Source organism: Bufo bufo, chromosome 3 (genome assembly GCF_905171765.1).
Source record: "Bufo bufo chromosome 3, aBufBuf1.1, whole genome shotgun sequence".
Classification (NCBI taxonomy): Eukaryota; Metazoa; Chordata; class Amphibia; order Anura; family Bufonidae; genus Bufo; species Bufo bufo.
Window position 1 is genome coordinate 15,530,718 of NC_053391.1, and position 16,993 is coordinate 15,547,710.

Consider the following 16,993-nt stretch of genomic DNA (forward strand, 5'->3'; position numbering starts at 1 on the left):
ACACTGTGCCCCACAATATACAGTATACCACTACCCTGTGCCACACAATATACAGTATACCTCTACACTGTGTAGTCTGTTCTATAAGCACCCTTGTTCTGTGGCGGCGGACAGAAAATAATCTGGAAGTGCCCCTCCCGAGACCAGGCTCTGGATCCCCCACAGTTTAGAAATGTCAAATGTACACTCCTGTGAGAGGCGGGGAGGGGGATCTGTGGATGACACTGTTATGGAGGGGGAAATGGGGATGACACTGTCATGGGGTGGATCTGTGGATGACACATATAGCATAAGATGCTATATACGGTATGTGGCATCCACAGATCCCCCCCATAGCAGTGTCATCCACAGATCCCCCTCCCTATAAAAGTGTCATCCACAGATCCCCCCCATAGTGTCATCCACAGGCAGCTAGGACATGTTGAAATCTGAGTGTTTTTTTTTTTTTTTAACCACAGACTGCAGAACTTTTCTTCCCTGTTGCGGTTTTAGGTATTGGGTAAAGTATCGCAGCATTTCTAAGCGTACTTGTGTAAATGTATCGTTGTTATAGCTGCCCCCCCTACTTTTGTCCTGGCCCCCAGTGTGCCCCCCCCAAAATTTGAAAGCTAGAGACGCCACTGTCTATCTCACATATATATATATATATCTTATATCTCTCATATCTGTCTAATATATGTCTGCCTATCTATCTATCTGACTATCTCCTATATATCTATCTATCTTAGAGTTGAGTGAATTTATTGAAATTTGTTTTGGGTCAGATTCGTCAAAATTGTGAAAAAATTTGATTTGGGTACAATTCAATTCTACCTGAATCAGATATGCTCCAATTGCTTTAAAAGCTGGTATGTAACAACCTGTTATAAAAAAAACACTGATTGAACAGTTTGAGGCTACCACTAGGGGAAAATCTTATTATGAAAACACACTGATTGAACAGTTTAAGGCTACCACCAAAAACCTAGTGGAAAAAATATTAGGAATGACACACATGAAGATAAATAATCTGGAGATTAGTAGTAAATCAATTCCATCTATTTGTAATTGATACAGAATTTTTCCCCAAAAAATTGGATTCTAGCTAGAGATGAGCAAACTTCCTCCATTCTGTTTCAGATTTGATTCAGACCCAAACCAATTCTAGACTAATCATGTATGAGCCAAATAGCCTACAAATTGGTATAAAACACCCTATAGTTTCCTAAATTTCAGCAAATAAACATGAGTTTAGAAGAGAAAGGGAGAGACCCCATGTGTAATATTTAACTGAACGTGAGATGTGAAATCCCATTCTCTATTTAAAACAACAAGGGAACTAGACTCTCCTACCTAGGATTATGCTTCTCTTAATGAGATGTGTAAGCTAGCTCTCCCGGAAAAACAACAAGATAACCAGAATGTCTCAATAGCAAATTCCCTGACTTTGTTGACTGGCCTTGGGGAGTACTCTGTGTGGTTCTCTTTGTCATTAGGGAGACCTAAAAATATTGTGTGACGAGTATAGTATTCCAGGCAACACTGCTCTTGCTTTCTGGGAGAATGTATGCAAATTTACAATCTTCATTCTACTGGCATTAGACAGGATATCCTCTGTTTTCTGTTTTGTCAAGCAAGCTAATTTGCATACTTTTACGTTTCTGGAAAAGATACTCAAAAAAGAACGCTAATATTATCTGATGCCAGGCAAATTAAGATATGCAAATTTGCATATATCCTTCCTAGAAACCAAGAGCAGAGTTGTCTGGCATACAATACTCATCATTAATATTTTTCGGTCTCCCTAATGATAAAGAGTACCCCGAAGAGTACCCCCAAAAGGCCAGTAAGCAAAAAAAAAAAGCCAGTTTTTTCTTAAGAAATTTTGGTTCTCTTGTTCTTCTGAAAGGAGAGAGTTAGCTTGCATGTCTCATTGAGAGAAGTGTGATTGTGTATTCCAGTTCATTTGTCTCACTTTCATTTGAATAGTACGTCTGTTTTTCCCAAATGAATCCCAGAAAAATCGAGTACATTAGAATCTGATTATTTTGGGAAACATGGGACAGATTGTGAAATAGTAGAACTGATACATTCATCTTTAATTTCAACTAAACAAAATATTTTGCAATTTATTCCAGGCAAATGGAGAGAGCGCCACATTTGAAAAACGTGCAAGGCTAGTTTCACATCTGCAGCACGTACTGTAGATCTGGCCACCTGATCCAGCAGACAATACCTCTGCATTTTTGACAGAATGCAGCCAGATCTCCGCCAGACCCCATTATATTAAATGAAGCTGGTGCGCATTCCATTTCTATCCAGCAGTGGCGGATCTGGAGAATTCCGACAGGCTATTCTCAGCCTACCAGAATTCACACCACAGATGTGAATCCAGCCTAATTCAGCTTTTTCCCCCCCCAAAAGTTGAGTGTTTCATAACTACAGCAAAGCCATTGCTCAGCCTTACACAACAAGATGAGGAACCTAGCTAAACCAGCCTCACATCTGCAGCTAGCTCTTTCAGGACAAAAGCCCTTCTGCAGAGCAAAGCAGATACAATCTGTTGAGTCCTTGTAGGGACCTCTGGGTGGGTACTTTTTCTATTATGGAGACCAGTTAACTTATGTGATGATTATTATAGCCTAAGCAAAGCTCTTCTTGTTTTGTGGGAATAATATATGCAAATTAGCATGTCTGAGCATCAGATGGCATGAGAAAGAATTACCTTTCTTATCCGCTTTGTCAAAAAAGCTAATTTGAATATTTTCCCTAAAACCTAAAGATATGCAAATTAACTTTACTGATAAAAAAAAGATAAATTCTTTCTGATACCAGCTGATGTTAGCCATACTAACTTGCATATATATTTTCCAGAAACCAAGAAGAGCATTACCCTGCCTACAATAGTCATCACATATACTATGTGGTCTTGGTCTCCATAATAGAAACAGTAACCACTCAGAGGTCCCCCAAGGCCTCGTAACTTTAAAAAAAAAAAAAAAAAAAACAGTTTTTGCTTTTGTCCTAGAAGAGCTATTATCCTACTTTAATGCCTGAATAATGATTGAAAAACTAGTTTGTTATAATCCAACTTTTTGGAAAATTTAGGATGAACTGCAAATTGATAGAATTTATTTGCTCATCTCTAGTATGTATATTTATACAAACCTTCTGCTTCATAGATTAAGTTTAATAAATTTTTTATCCACTAGGTTTTTGGCATAGCCTCAAATTCAACTAGTGCTTTTTCACAATAACATTTCCCACTAGTGGTAGCCTCAAACTGTTCAAACAGTGCTTTTTCATAATAATAAGTCTCCTTTCCAAAAGGAATAGAAAATGGAGTGTTAATACCAGGAATCCAGCTCTTTCTGGGTAACTACCCATTAACAGAGCTGAGCAAAGAACATTTTTTAGGCTACCTTGGTTGAGGTAGTATTTCTCCTTATGGAGGACGCAGAGTATGCATGAAGAGTATTGTAAGACAATCAAAGCTCCTCTGGGTTTCTGGGAGAAATATATAAAAATCTGCTGACATGAGATAGGCTTAGGAAAGCTAATTTAAAAATCTTCCCCAGAAACCCAGGGAGGCGTTGCCTGGCCTACAATACTACGCATATTAGGTGCTCTCCATAATGAGAAAGAGTTCTCTAAAAAAATAAAAATAAAATACATTTGGGACTTTTTGTGAAATTTTGAATGAATTCTGATCCAGTAGAATTGATTCTCTCATTCTTTATCTATAACCATGTAAGGATTAGTGCACACAGCCTCTCGTGAACAGATCTACTGTAGAGAAAGCTCATAATGCCATCATCCTTGTGTATAAATCACCTCAGAGATATTCCACGTGACATCTCGCTGATGATGGACGCTCACGTCTGTGGTTCTGGATCCAGAGCCGATACTAAACTGACGTGTAAATATTTATCCCAATGGTAACAAATACCTGGGATTCCTCATCGGGGATTACAGTACGAGAAGAATGATGCGTCCTATGTCAGGAGTTCTATATAAGGTGCAGGCTGTCTGCACGTCGCTCCATACATCAGCTCCTGTCCCACAATGTTACAAAAGAACAACGCTAAGAATGCAACAATGTAACAAATCTCCTCTTCTACAGAAGAAAGAATTTACTGAGAATGTCTTACTACTATTAATATATATCTAAGGGCTCTTTCACACTTGCGTTGTTGTCTTCCGGCATAGAGTTCCGTCGTCGGGGCTCTATGCCGGAAGAATCCTGATCAGTTTTATCCTAATGCATTCTGAATGGAGAGAAATCCGTTCAGGATGCATCAGGATGTCTTCAGTTCCGGAACGGAACGTTTTTTGGCCGGAGAAAATACCGCAGCATGCTGCGCTTTTTGCTCCGGCCAAAAATCCGGAACACTTGCCGCAAGGCCGGATCCGGAATTAATGCCCATTGAAAGGCATTGATCCGGATCCGGCCTTAAGCTAAACGTCGTTTCGGCGCATTGCCGGAGCCGACATTTAGCTTTTTCTGAATGGTTACCATGGCTGCCGGGACGCTAAAGTCCTGGCAGCCATGGTAAAGTGTAGCGGGGAGCGGGGGAGCAGCATACTTACCGTCCGTGCGGCTCCTGGGACGCTCCAGAGTGACGTCAGGGCGCCCCAAGCGCATGGATCATGTGATCACATTGGACACGTAATCCATGCGCATGGGGCGCTCTGACGTCACTCTGGAGCGTCCCAGGAGCCGCACGGACTGTAAGTATACCGCTCCCCCGCTCCCCGCTCCTACTATGGCAACCAGGACTTTAATAGCGTCCTGGGTGCCATAGGAACACTGACCGCATTTTGAAGACGGTTCCGTCTTCAAATGCTTTCAGTACACTTACGTTTTTCCGGATCCGGAGTGTAATTCCGGCAAGTGGAGTACATGCCGGATCCGGACAATGCAAGTGTGAAAGAGGCCTTAGGTGAATGGCCAACATTTAATATCTAGATGTAATATTCTTTGCGGATTCATTTCATATTCATACTGTATTACCATAGGAGTTGGGGCTCTTAATTTATAATACAAAGCTCCAAGTCCTCTGCTTCCCTTCACAAAGGCACAGAGGAAAGAATTCTGGATGTTTGTAGTTACCACTAGGGGGAGCTCACTGAAAATAGCAATATACAGCCCTCTGTGAACACAATAATAAATCTGTATAGCACCGGCTCCCCCTAGTGGTGGCTGCAGGCAGACAGTTCTATCATTGAGCACTACGAGGGTCATTTGCCATTTGATTTGTGCTGCTTTTCTGACGTAGAAAAGTCGCAATTTTGCCACTATATTTTGGGAACAAAAAAAATTCGATATATTTTGCGATATTTTTTCTGCGCTTGCAGCTTTTGAAAAGTGGGTGGAAAAGAGGGCGTGATTAGTTATGTTAATTTAATTACCTCTCTGCCTAATATCTATCTATCTTTAGCTCATATCTGCCTATCTCTCTAATATCTACCTCTCTGTCTAATATCTAACTTAAATATCTATCTAGCTAATCTATCTAGTCTATTTTATCTGTCTTATCTATTTATAGGTCTATCTTTCTTTCTATTTATTTATCTATCTATTGTATCTATTTACAGTATCTATTATATCATGTCTAGATCATATTTCTATCTATACATAGTATATATCTCATATCTCACTTAAATCTACCTCAGTCTAATATCTTTCTAAAGTAACTATCAAATCTATCTAATATCTGTCTAATATCTCATATCTATCTTTATCTTCTATCTCTCTATCTATCTATCTATCTATCTATCTATATATCTCATATCTATCTATCATCTATCTATCTATCTATCTATCTATCTATCTATCTATCTATCTCATATCTATCTATCTATCTATCTCATATCTATCTATCTATCTATCTATCTATCTATCTATCTATCTATCTATCATCTATCTATCTATCTATCTATCTATCTCATATCTATCTATCTATCTATCAAATCAAGTCAGCTTTATTGGCAGGACTAAATACATTTTAGCATTGCCAAAGCAAGTGGGAAATAATTGGGTAGGGTTGGGGGATGGGGACATATACAGGGTGGGGATATAGGAGTCCATGGTAGATCAGGCTCCTCTCAGTCTATGGCAGGCAGTAAAATATCTATCTCATATCTATCTATCTCTATATCAAATCAAATCAAATCAGCTTTATTGGCAGGACTAAATACATTTTAGCATTGCCAAAGCAAGTGGGAAATAATTAGGTATGGCAGGCAGTAATATATTGTGCTGCTGTGGCCGCTGTGTTCTCCTCTTCCCCCAGCAGTATGGAGAGTCTCTCTTCCTCCTCCATGGAGGTGAAGTCTGGGCAGAGATCAGACAGTCTCCTGAAGTGAGTCTCCCTCACTGCTGAGTATTTGGGGCACCGCAGCAGGAAATGAGCCTCATCCTCCACGGTATATCTATCTATCTATCTATCTATCTATCTATCTATTATCTATCTATCTATCTCATATCTATCTATCTATCTATCTATCTATCTATCTAACTATCTATCATCTATCTATCTATCCATCTCATCTCTATCTATCTATTATCTATCTATCTATCTATCTATCTATCTATCTATCTATCTATCTATCTATTATCTATCTATCTCATATCTATCTATCTATCCCATATCTATCTATCTATTTATCTATCTATCTATCTATCTATTATCTATCTATCTCATATCTATCTATCTATCTATCTATCTATCTATCTCATATCTATCTATCTATTTATCTATCTATCTATCTATCTATCTATCTATCTATCTCCTATCTATCTATCTATCTATCTATCTATCTATCTATCTCATATCTATCTATCTATCTATCTATCTATCTATCTATCTATCTATCTCATATCTTCTATCTATCTATCTATCTATCTATCTATCTATCTATCTCATATCTATCTATCTCATATCTAGCTCTATATCTATCTCATACCGACCTCTCCTACCACCCTGCCCCCCTAATCCTGGTGCTATGCTGTACACTGCCCATTGCTGTCTCGGTCTCGCTGGAGATGTGGGCACCGACACCACCATCTGTCCACCTCCAAGAGGGAACATTTTCTCTACAAACCTCACACTAAATAAAGTTCTCCTTTTGCTTCTTTGTGTTGCTAGGACAACAGGAAGTGAGCGTTTCCTGCCGCTCGGTTATAATTGTTATTTTGTCTGTAATCTGCTGTGTGGGAGCAGTTATATGGCAGCACACCGGAGTCCTATGGGCAGCCGCTCACAGGTCTCCTCCGCATCTCCACCTAATGTCTCCTCCACGGGAGGGGAAGAATCAGGAGGAGCTCAACTCAGTAAAGTTAAACCTTTTAACAGTTTTATGGGAACAAAAGGTGACCTCATTGTCCTGGAGGCGTAATAGAGGAGACGGGTGGTGCCAGCCGGAGGTGTGCCAAAGGAGAGGGCGGCAGAGAACTGTGAGGAGCTCAGAAACCCCTGATGTTTCTGCAGAACTTCACAGGGAACTTATTATTTTCTTTTCTCTCAAAACTGGCCCAAAAATTCTGCTTCAATTTATTTCATAATGATCAGGTCACAGTTACCATCAGGGTGACAAAAGTGGCAGTACTGGAGGGGTCCTAAATGCCAGTGGAGTACCACAAGGGTTAATCTTGGAGGGGTCACAGTTACTAGTAGGTAACAAAAGTGAGCACGGTATACCACAGGGGTCAGTACTGGAGGGGTCACAGTCACCAGTGGGGGACCACAGGGGTCAGTACTGGAGGGGTCACAGTCACCAGTGGGGGACCACAAGGGTCAGTACTGGAGGGGTCACAGTCACCAGTGGAGGACCACAGGGGTCAGTACTGGAGGGGTCACAGTCACCAGTGGGGGATCACAGGGGTCAGTACTGGAGGGGTCACAGTCACCAGTGGGGGATCACAGGGGTAAGTACTGGAGGGGTCACAGTCACCAGTGGGGGACCACAGGGGTCAGTACTAGAGGGGTCACAGTCACCAGTGGGGGACCACAGGGGTCAGTACTGGAGGAATCATTCTTACCAGTGGGGGACCACATGGGGGTATTGGATGGGTCATAGTTACTAATGTTCTACCACAGAGGTCAGTATTGGCGGTGTCACAGTCATCAGTGGTGTACCACAGGGGTCAGTATTGGCAGTGTCACAGTCACCAGTGGGGTACCACAGGGGTCAGTATCAGAGGGTGTCACAGTCATCAGTGGGGTACCACAGGGGTCAGTATTGGCGGTGTCACAGTAACCAGTGGGATACCACAGAGGTCAGCATTGGAGTTGTCACAGTCATCAGTGGGGTACCACAGGGGTCAGTATTGGCGGTGTCACTGTCACCAGTGGGGTACCACCGAGGTCAGTATCAGAGGGTGTCACTGTCACCAGTGGGGTACCACCGAGGTCAGTATCAGAGGGTGTCACTGTCACCAGTGGGGTACCACCGAGGTCAGTATCAGAGGGTGTCACTGTCACCAGTAGGGTACCACAGGGGTCAGTATTGGCAGTGTCACAGTCACCAGTGGGGTACCACAGGGGTCAGTATTGGCGGTGTCACAGTCACCAGTGGGGTACCACAGAGGTCAGTATCAGAGGGTGTCACTGTCACCAGTGGGGTACCACAGGGGTAAGTATTGGCGGTGTCACATTCACCAGTGGGGTACCACAGGGGTCAGTATTGGCGGTGTCACAGTCACCAATGGGGTACCACAGAGGTCAGTATCAGAGGGTGTCACAGTCACCAGTGGGGTACCACAGAGGTCAGTATCAGAGGGTGTCACTGTCACCAGTGGGGTACCACAGGGGTCAGTATTGGCGCTGTCACAGTCACCAGTGGGGTACCACAGAGGTCAGTATCAGAGGGTGTCTCTGTCACCAGTGGGGTACCACAGGGGTCAGTATTGGCGGTGTCACAGTCACCAGTGGGGTACCACAGAGGTCAGTATCAGAGGGTGTCACAGTTACCAGTGGGGTACCACAGAGGTCAGTATTGGCAGTGTCACAGTCACCAGTGGGGTACCACAGGGGTCAATATTGGCGGTGTCACAGTCCCCAGTGGGGTACCACAGGGGTCAGTATTGGCGGTGTCACAGTCACCAGTGGGGTACCACAGAGGTCAGTATGAGAGGGTGTCACAGTTACCAGTGGGGTACCACAGAGGTCAGTATTGGCAGTGTCACAGTCACCAGTGGGGTACCACAGGGGTCAGTATTGGCGGTCTCACAGTCACCAGTGGGGTACCACAGGGGTCAGTAACAGAGGGTGTCACAGTCACCAGTGGGGTACCACAGAGGTCAGTATCAGAGGGTGTCACTGTCACCAGTGGGGTACCACAGGGGTCAGTATTGGCGGTCTCACAGTCACCAGTGGGGTACCACAGGGGTCAGTAACAGAGGGTGTCACAGTCACCAGTGGGGTACCACAGGGGTCAGTATTGGCGGTGTCACAGTCACCAGTGGGGTACCACAGAGGTCAGTATTGGCGGTGTCACAGTCACCAGTGGGGTACCACAGGGGTCAGTATTGGCGGTGTCACAGTCACCAGTGGGGTACCACAGGGGTCAGTATCAGAGGGTGTCACTGTCACCAGTGGGGTACCACAGAGGTCAGTATCAGAGGGTGTCACATTCACCAGTGGGGTACCACAGGGGTCAGTATTGGCGGTGTCACTGTCACCAGTGGGGTACCACAGAGGTCAGTATCAGAGGGTGTCTCCGTCACCAGTGGGGTACCACAGAGGTCAGTATCAGGCTTAAGCTACATTTACACGACCGTATGTGTTTTGCAGTCCGCAAATTGCGGATCCACAAAAAAAACGGATGACGTCCGTATGGCTTTTTTTTTTTTTTTGCGGATCCATTGTAACATTGCCTGTCCTTATTAGCAAAAAGGACAAGAATAGGACATTTTTTTGGTGGTGCCACGGAACGGACATACAGATGCGGACAGCACACGGTGTGCTGTCCGCATTTTTTGCCGACCCATTGAAATGACTGGGTCCGCATCCTATCCGCAAACAAAACGGAACGGACACGGAAACAAGATACGTTGGTGTGAATGTAGACTTACAGAGCAGAATTTCGGGTTATAAACCAGATAAACTCTGCGTAGTAATAAGGCAGACAGACGGCAGACGTGATGTGGACAGATAGAAGATCCATAAAAAATGGAAAAACACTGAGAAAAAAAAAAAACTGCCACTGAAAAAGAGGTGGGGATAATGGTGGACGACACACCGAACTTTAGTGACCAGTGCCAGGCAGCTGCTGCCAAGGCTAACAAAATCGTGGGCGGCATCAAAAGGGGCACGCATGCTCCTGACAACAGCATACCTCTGCCTCTATATAAATCAGTAGTCGGGCCACACATGGTCCAGAGGAGGGTTACTCCCTGACAACTCTATTCCCAACTTCTATGGGGGCAGTCGGAAGAAGAGAACTTTCCCTCTCATTCATCGTCCACCGTAATATGAACCTAATTCCCGGCACTGGAGGAGTAAGAGACGAATGAGGCGGAGGAGGGGACCTGACAACTTGACTGCGCATCATGTGGAAGCTGATGCATCGCGCTGTAATCCGCGGCCTGCGGTCAGTTGTGCAATAAACTGCAGATAAACAGTCACATCTGGGAAAGATGCTGCGAGAGCCGGGAAACAACGCGAAGCCCCCAGGACAAGAAGTGTGCAACGCTCAGAGCCGACACAGCCCATGGGGGAAGTGCTTCGTGCAGTCCGGATGGCTGCAAATATAAAAAATACTGCCATACAATGCTTATATATAAAGTAGTACCGAATATATAAAATGTTGCCATCATACAAAGCTTATACATAAAGTAATGTCATCATACAATGTTTGTATCTGAAATAATACCGTCACATAATTGTAATAATACATAAAATAACACTGCCATATAGTGTCATCAAAACACTGCTAAATATTGCCCAGAGAATACTGCCATATAGTGCCGTCACAACACAGACATTATGCCATATAGTGTTCAGATAATCCTACCGTAAAATGCCCCAAAAAAACACAGTAACCAAATAATACTACAATCAAAAACTCTCAGAATACTGCCATATACTGTATTGTTCTCTGCATTGGTGGCATGCAGCGCCTTGACAACACCGACGTATTTTACCCATATACTACTGCCAAATAATGTCCTAAGAAAAACAGAAAACAATGCTAGGATATAGAGATGAGCGAATTTCATATTTTGAAATCCGTTCACGCTTCGTTTACTGGTAAAAGGTGAATTGCGTTATGGATTCCGTTACCACGGGTAACACAACGCAATTCTGCGACGGTAAGCATAACGGAATGCCTTTAGAAGTCTACGGGACGGATCAGTTTTGCAGGGGAGTACTCTACTCTAAAGGCATTCCGTTATGCATTCCGTCACAGAATGGCGTTATGGTCCGTGGAAACGGAATCCATAACGCAATTCACCTTTTACCAGCAAACAAAGCGTGAACAGATTTCATAACCTGAAATTCGCTCATCTCTACTAGGATACATATTGTATCCAAATAATGCTACCATATAATGCCTGAAAAATACTGTCATATTTTTTGACCACACAACACTGCCATATAGCATCCGTATAATGATGCTATACAATGCCTTCATACATATAGTATTCAAATAATACTACCATATAGTGCCCTCATAATACTGACATATCTTAGACACTAAATACTGTCATACAGTGACCTCAAAACACTGCGGTATTTTGCCCATACAATACTTCCATATAGTGTCCAAATAATATTGTCATACACATACACATACTGCCATATAAGTGAGTGCAGTATGGGGGCTGTAAATAACTGCATTTTTCATTAGACTACATTGAGCTCACAGTTTATCAACCTGTCCCTACAACAAAAAGCACTAAAAGCCACAACAAAACCCAAAACTATCATTATAAGAATCTTCACATCAATAATAACCGCAAAAGTAATCAATGATCATCTCACCTGTAATGTGATGGCGGCAATTCCTGGATGACATTTTGGATTTGAGATAATTGATCGCCCTCCAATAAGCATGACACAGCGTCCTGAAAACCAACCGAGAAGGAATTAATCACTAAAAAGATATGTCTTATTGTACTAAACGTGTCTATATAGCAGTACTATGCATGAACATAGAGGGCAGTATGATATAGTACTTCTACATAGGAGCAGTATTATAGAAGTTATATTCTTGTACATAGGAGCAGTATTATAGTAGTTATATTCTTGTACATAGAAGCAGTATTATAGTAGTTATATTCTTGTACATAGGAGGCAGTATTATAGTAGTTATATTCTTGTACATAGGAGCAGTATTATAGTTGTTATATTCTTGTACATAGGAGCAGTATTATAGTAGTTATATTCTTGTACATAGAAGCAGTATTATAGTAGTTATATTCTTGTACATAGGAGCAGTATTATAGTAGTTATATTCTTGTACATAGGAGTAGTAGTATAGTAGTTATATTCTTGTACATAGGAGCAGTATTATAGTAGTTATATTCTTGTACATAGGAGTAGTATTATAGTAGTTATATTCTTGTACATAGGAGCAGTATTATAGTAGTTATATTCTTGTACATAGGAGCAGTATTATAGTAGTTATATTCTTGTACATAGGAGGCAGTATTATAGTAGTTATATTCTTGTACTGTACATAGGAGCAGTATTATAGTAGGTATATTCTTCTACATAGGAGCAGTATTATAGTAGTTATATTCTTGTACATATGAGCAGCATTATAGTAGTTATATTCCTGTACATAGGAGCAGTATTATAGTAGTTATATTCTTGTACATAGAAGCAGTATTATAGTAGTTATATTCTTGTACATAGAAGCAGTATTATAGTAGTTATATACTTGTACATAGAAACAGTATTATAGTAGTTATATTCTTGTACATAGGAGGCAGTATTATAGTAGTTATATTCTTGTACATAGGAGCAGTATTATAGTAGTTATATTCTTGTACATAGGAGCAGTATTATAGTAGTTATATTCTTGTACATAGAAGCAGTATTATAGGAGTTATATTCTTGTACATAGGAGCAGTATTATAGTAGTTATATTCTTGTACATAGGAGTAGTAGTATAGTAGTTATATTCTTGTACATAGGAGCAGTATTATAGTAGTTATATTCTTGTACATAGGAGTAGTATTATAGTAGTTATATTCTTGTACATAGGAGCAGTATTATAGTAGTTATATTCTTGTACATAGGAGCAGTATTATAGTAGTTATATTCTTGTACATAGGAGGCAGTATTATAGTAGTTATATTCTTGTACTGTACATAGGAGCAGTATTATAGTAGGTATATTCTTCTACATAGGAGCAGTATTATAGTAGTTATATTCTTGTACATAGGAGCAGTATTATAGTAGTTATATTCCTGTACATAGGAGCAGTATTATAGTAGTTATATTCCTGTACATAGGAGCAGTATTATAGTAGTTATATTCTTGTACATAGGAGCAGTATTATAGTAGTTATATTCTTGTACATAGGAGCAGTATTATAGTAGTTATATTCTTGTACATAGGAGGCAGTATTAAAGTAGTTATATTCTTGTACATAGGAGCAGTATTATAGTAGTTATATTCTTGTACATAGGAGCAGTATTATAGTAGTTATAATCTTGTACATAGGAGCAGTATTATAGTAGTTATATTCTTGTACATAGGAGGCAGTATTAAAGTAGTTATATTCTTTTAGATAGGAGCAGTATTATAGTAGTTATATTCTTGTACATAGGAGCAGTATTATAGTAGTTTTATTCTTGTACATAGAAGCAGTATTATAGTAGTTATATTCTTGTACATAGGAGCAGTATTATAGTAGTTATATTTTTGTACATAGGAGCAGTAATATAGTAGTTATATTCTTGTACATAGGAGCAGTATTATAGTAGATATATTCTTGTACATAGGAGGCAGTATTATAGTAGTTATATTCTTGTACATAGGAGCAGTATTATAGTAGTTATATTCTTGTACATAGGAGGCAGTATTATAGTAGTTATATTCTTGTACATAGGAGGCAGTATTATAGTAGTTATATTCTTGTACATAGGAGCAGTATTATAGTAGTTATATTCTTGTACATAGGAGGCAGTATTATAGTAGTTATATTCTTGTACATAGGAGCAGTATTATAGTAGTTATATTCTTGTACATAGGAGGCAGTATTATAGTAGTTATATTCCTGTACATAGGAGCAGTATTATAGTAGTTATATTCCTGTACATAGGAGCAGTATTATAGTAGTTATATTCTTGTACATAGGAGGCAGTATTATAGTAGTTATATTCTTGTACATAGGAGCAGTATTATAGTAGTTATATTCTTGTACATAGGAGCAGTATTATAGTAGTTATATTCTTGTACATAGGAGCAGTATTATAGTAGTTATATTCTTGTACATAGGAGCAGTATTATAGTAGTTATATTCTTGTACATAGGAGCAGTATTATAGTAGTTATATTCTTGTACATAGGAGCAGTATTATAGTAGTTATATTCTTGTACATAGGAGCAGTATTATAGTAGTTATATTCTTGTAGGAGGCAGTTGTATTCTAGACCATACAATGCCATTTTGGAGTAATGACTGGACCTTTGAATTTACTAAACTGTGACTGGAATTTCTCTCTCATATGTTACGGTATAGTAGTACTGTACAGGCAGTTTCAGTGTTGTGGTTAAGTGGTCCGTAAATATTTGTCTTGCATTTGCAGTCATTTCTAGCATCGTCCTTCATCAGTCTCAGACAGGAATTTAAGAGATTGTGTATGAAGTGATGTCAGTCCAGCAGCTGCTGGAGGTCTGCAGCACTAATGTCTCGTTACTAGCCGTGTACACGTATTTTTCCAGCCTGTCTTCCAGATAAGGAGAGCACAGTTGATGGGATATGACACCTCACTGCGCCCCAGGCATGAACTGACCAGAGACTCCCTATGGATTTTCACAACATAGTCTGTAGTCTCTGAAAGACAAATCCAAACTATGGATAGGAACATAGCAGAGCAGAGTTTATCAGGTGCAATGTGACAAGTGTGTGTGGGGAGGGGGTAGGGGGGGGATTTATCAGGACCGGCTATCCCTACATCAGTCTTCTCCTGTACCGGAGTAAAATGCCCCTAATGTATTAAGAAGCAGAAGTCTGGCCCTCTGTGCCCCACAAACCTAAATATACATCAGATCAGTACAGGATAAGTAATGTATGTACACAGTGACTCCACTAGCAGAATAGTGAGTGCAGCTCTGGAGTATAATACACTATGTAACTCAGGATCAGTACAGGATAAGTAATGTATGTGCACAGTGACTCCACCAGCAGAATAGTGAGTTCAGCTCTGGAGTATAATACAGGATGTAAATCAGGATCAGTACAGGATAAGTAATGTATGTACACAGTGACTGCACCAGCAGAATAGTGAGTGCAGCTCTGGAGTATAATACAGGATGTAACTCAGGATCAGTACAGGATAAGTAATGTAATATATGTACACAGTGACTGCACCAGCAGAATAGTGAGTGCAGCTCTGGAGTATAATACAGGATGTAACTCAGGATCAGTACAGGATAAGTAATGTATGTACACAGTGACTGCACCAGCAGAATAGTGAGTGCAGCTCTGGAGTATAATACAGGATGTAACTCAGGATCAGTACAGGATAAGTAATGTATGTACACAGTGACTGCACCAGCAGAATAGTGAGTGCGGCTCTGGAGTATAATACAGGATATAACTCAGGATCAGTACAGGATAAGTAATGTAATATATGTACACAGTGACTGCACCAGCAGAATAGTGAGTGCAGCTCTGGAGTATAATACAGGATGTAACTCAGGATCAGTACAGGATAAGTAATGTATGTACACAGTAACTGCACCAGCAGAATAGTGAGTGCAGCTCTGGGGTATAATACAGGATGTAACTCAGGATCAGTACAGGATAAGCAATGTAATGTATGTACACAGTGACTCCAGAAGCAGAACAGCTGATTTTAATATAGTAGTAACATAGTGAGTACGGTTAAAAAAAAAGACACAAGTCCATCAAGCTCAACCAGGAGATAGGTGGAGATATGAATTTTAGGAAAAGGTGAGCGCGACCTAGACTTAGGGCTTATGCTCCAAAACGTTTTTTTTTTCCATGTCCATTCAGTGTTTTTAGCGGCCTGTATGCAGAACCATTCACTTCAATGGGGAAGCAAAATCAACGGAAATGACTCTGTGTATATTCCGTGTCCGTATGTCCTATTATTGCTCATATTACGGACAAAGATAGGACAGTTCTATAATGGCAGAATGCACGCGGTCGGTAGGTCACCGGTCTCATGTGATCCTGGAGACGCCTACAAAGAAATTAGACTGGGGAGCCAGCGCTCACCTCTCAAGGGAAGATACATCATCAGAAGTCACTTCTATTAGGTCTGGGCACTGTGTGCAGTCCAGAATACAATAAAAGGCCTCATCTACATGACTTTTGGTCCATGTCCAATCCACAATTTTTGCAGAACGCCATTCATTTCTATGGGTCTCAATAAATGCAGACAGCACACGGATGTCATCCATGGATAGAACATGTCCTATTTTTTTCTTAGATATTTTTAATGATGGGAGTGAGAGAATTGTGAAGACAGATAGTCAACAACTGCTCTGGCCACCAGTGACCATGATGGTGGTCGCTGGTGTCCCATGGCCGGGTCCTTCTCTTCCCTCAATGCACAGCCTTGTTCCCCAGGAGTCATGACCACAGCAACTGGTAATAGGAGCAAAAGGAATGGGGAGCAGCTGTCTGATCCTGGTCACCCATCCTTTCTCCCCCACATCTCCGTCCTCATCTCTCCAATCCTATTGAGGATGTCCAGGATAGATATGGTGACTTGGGCTCATCATCTATAGTCTTGTACTAAAAAGCTGTATGTCTGTGGTCACTGGCGTAACTATAGGGGTCGCAGAGGACCCCCCTTGCCAGTGG

At 41.1% G+C, this 16,993-nt stretch overlaps 1 protein-coding gene across 1 annotated transcript in view; it reads right to left on the reverse strand.

Moving 5' to 3' along the window:
• The window catches only part of ARHGAP31 (Rho GTPase activating protein 31), a 178,520-nt gene that overhangs the window by 31,776 nt on the left and 129,751 nt on the right, over positions 1–16,993 (reverse strand). Inside the window, exon 4 of the mRNA XM_040422906.1 lies at positions 11,970–12,052. Within this exon, the coding sequence (XP_040278840.1) occupies positions 11,970–12,052 (83 nt within the window). The remainder of the gene's footprint in view (positions 1–11,969; positions 12,053–16,993) is intronic.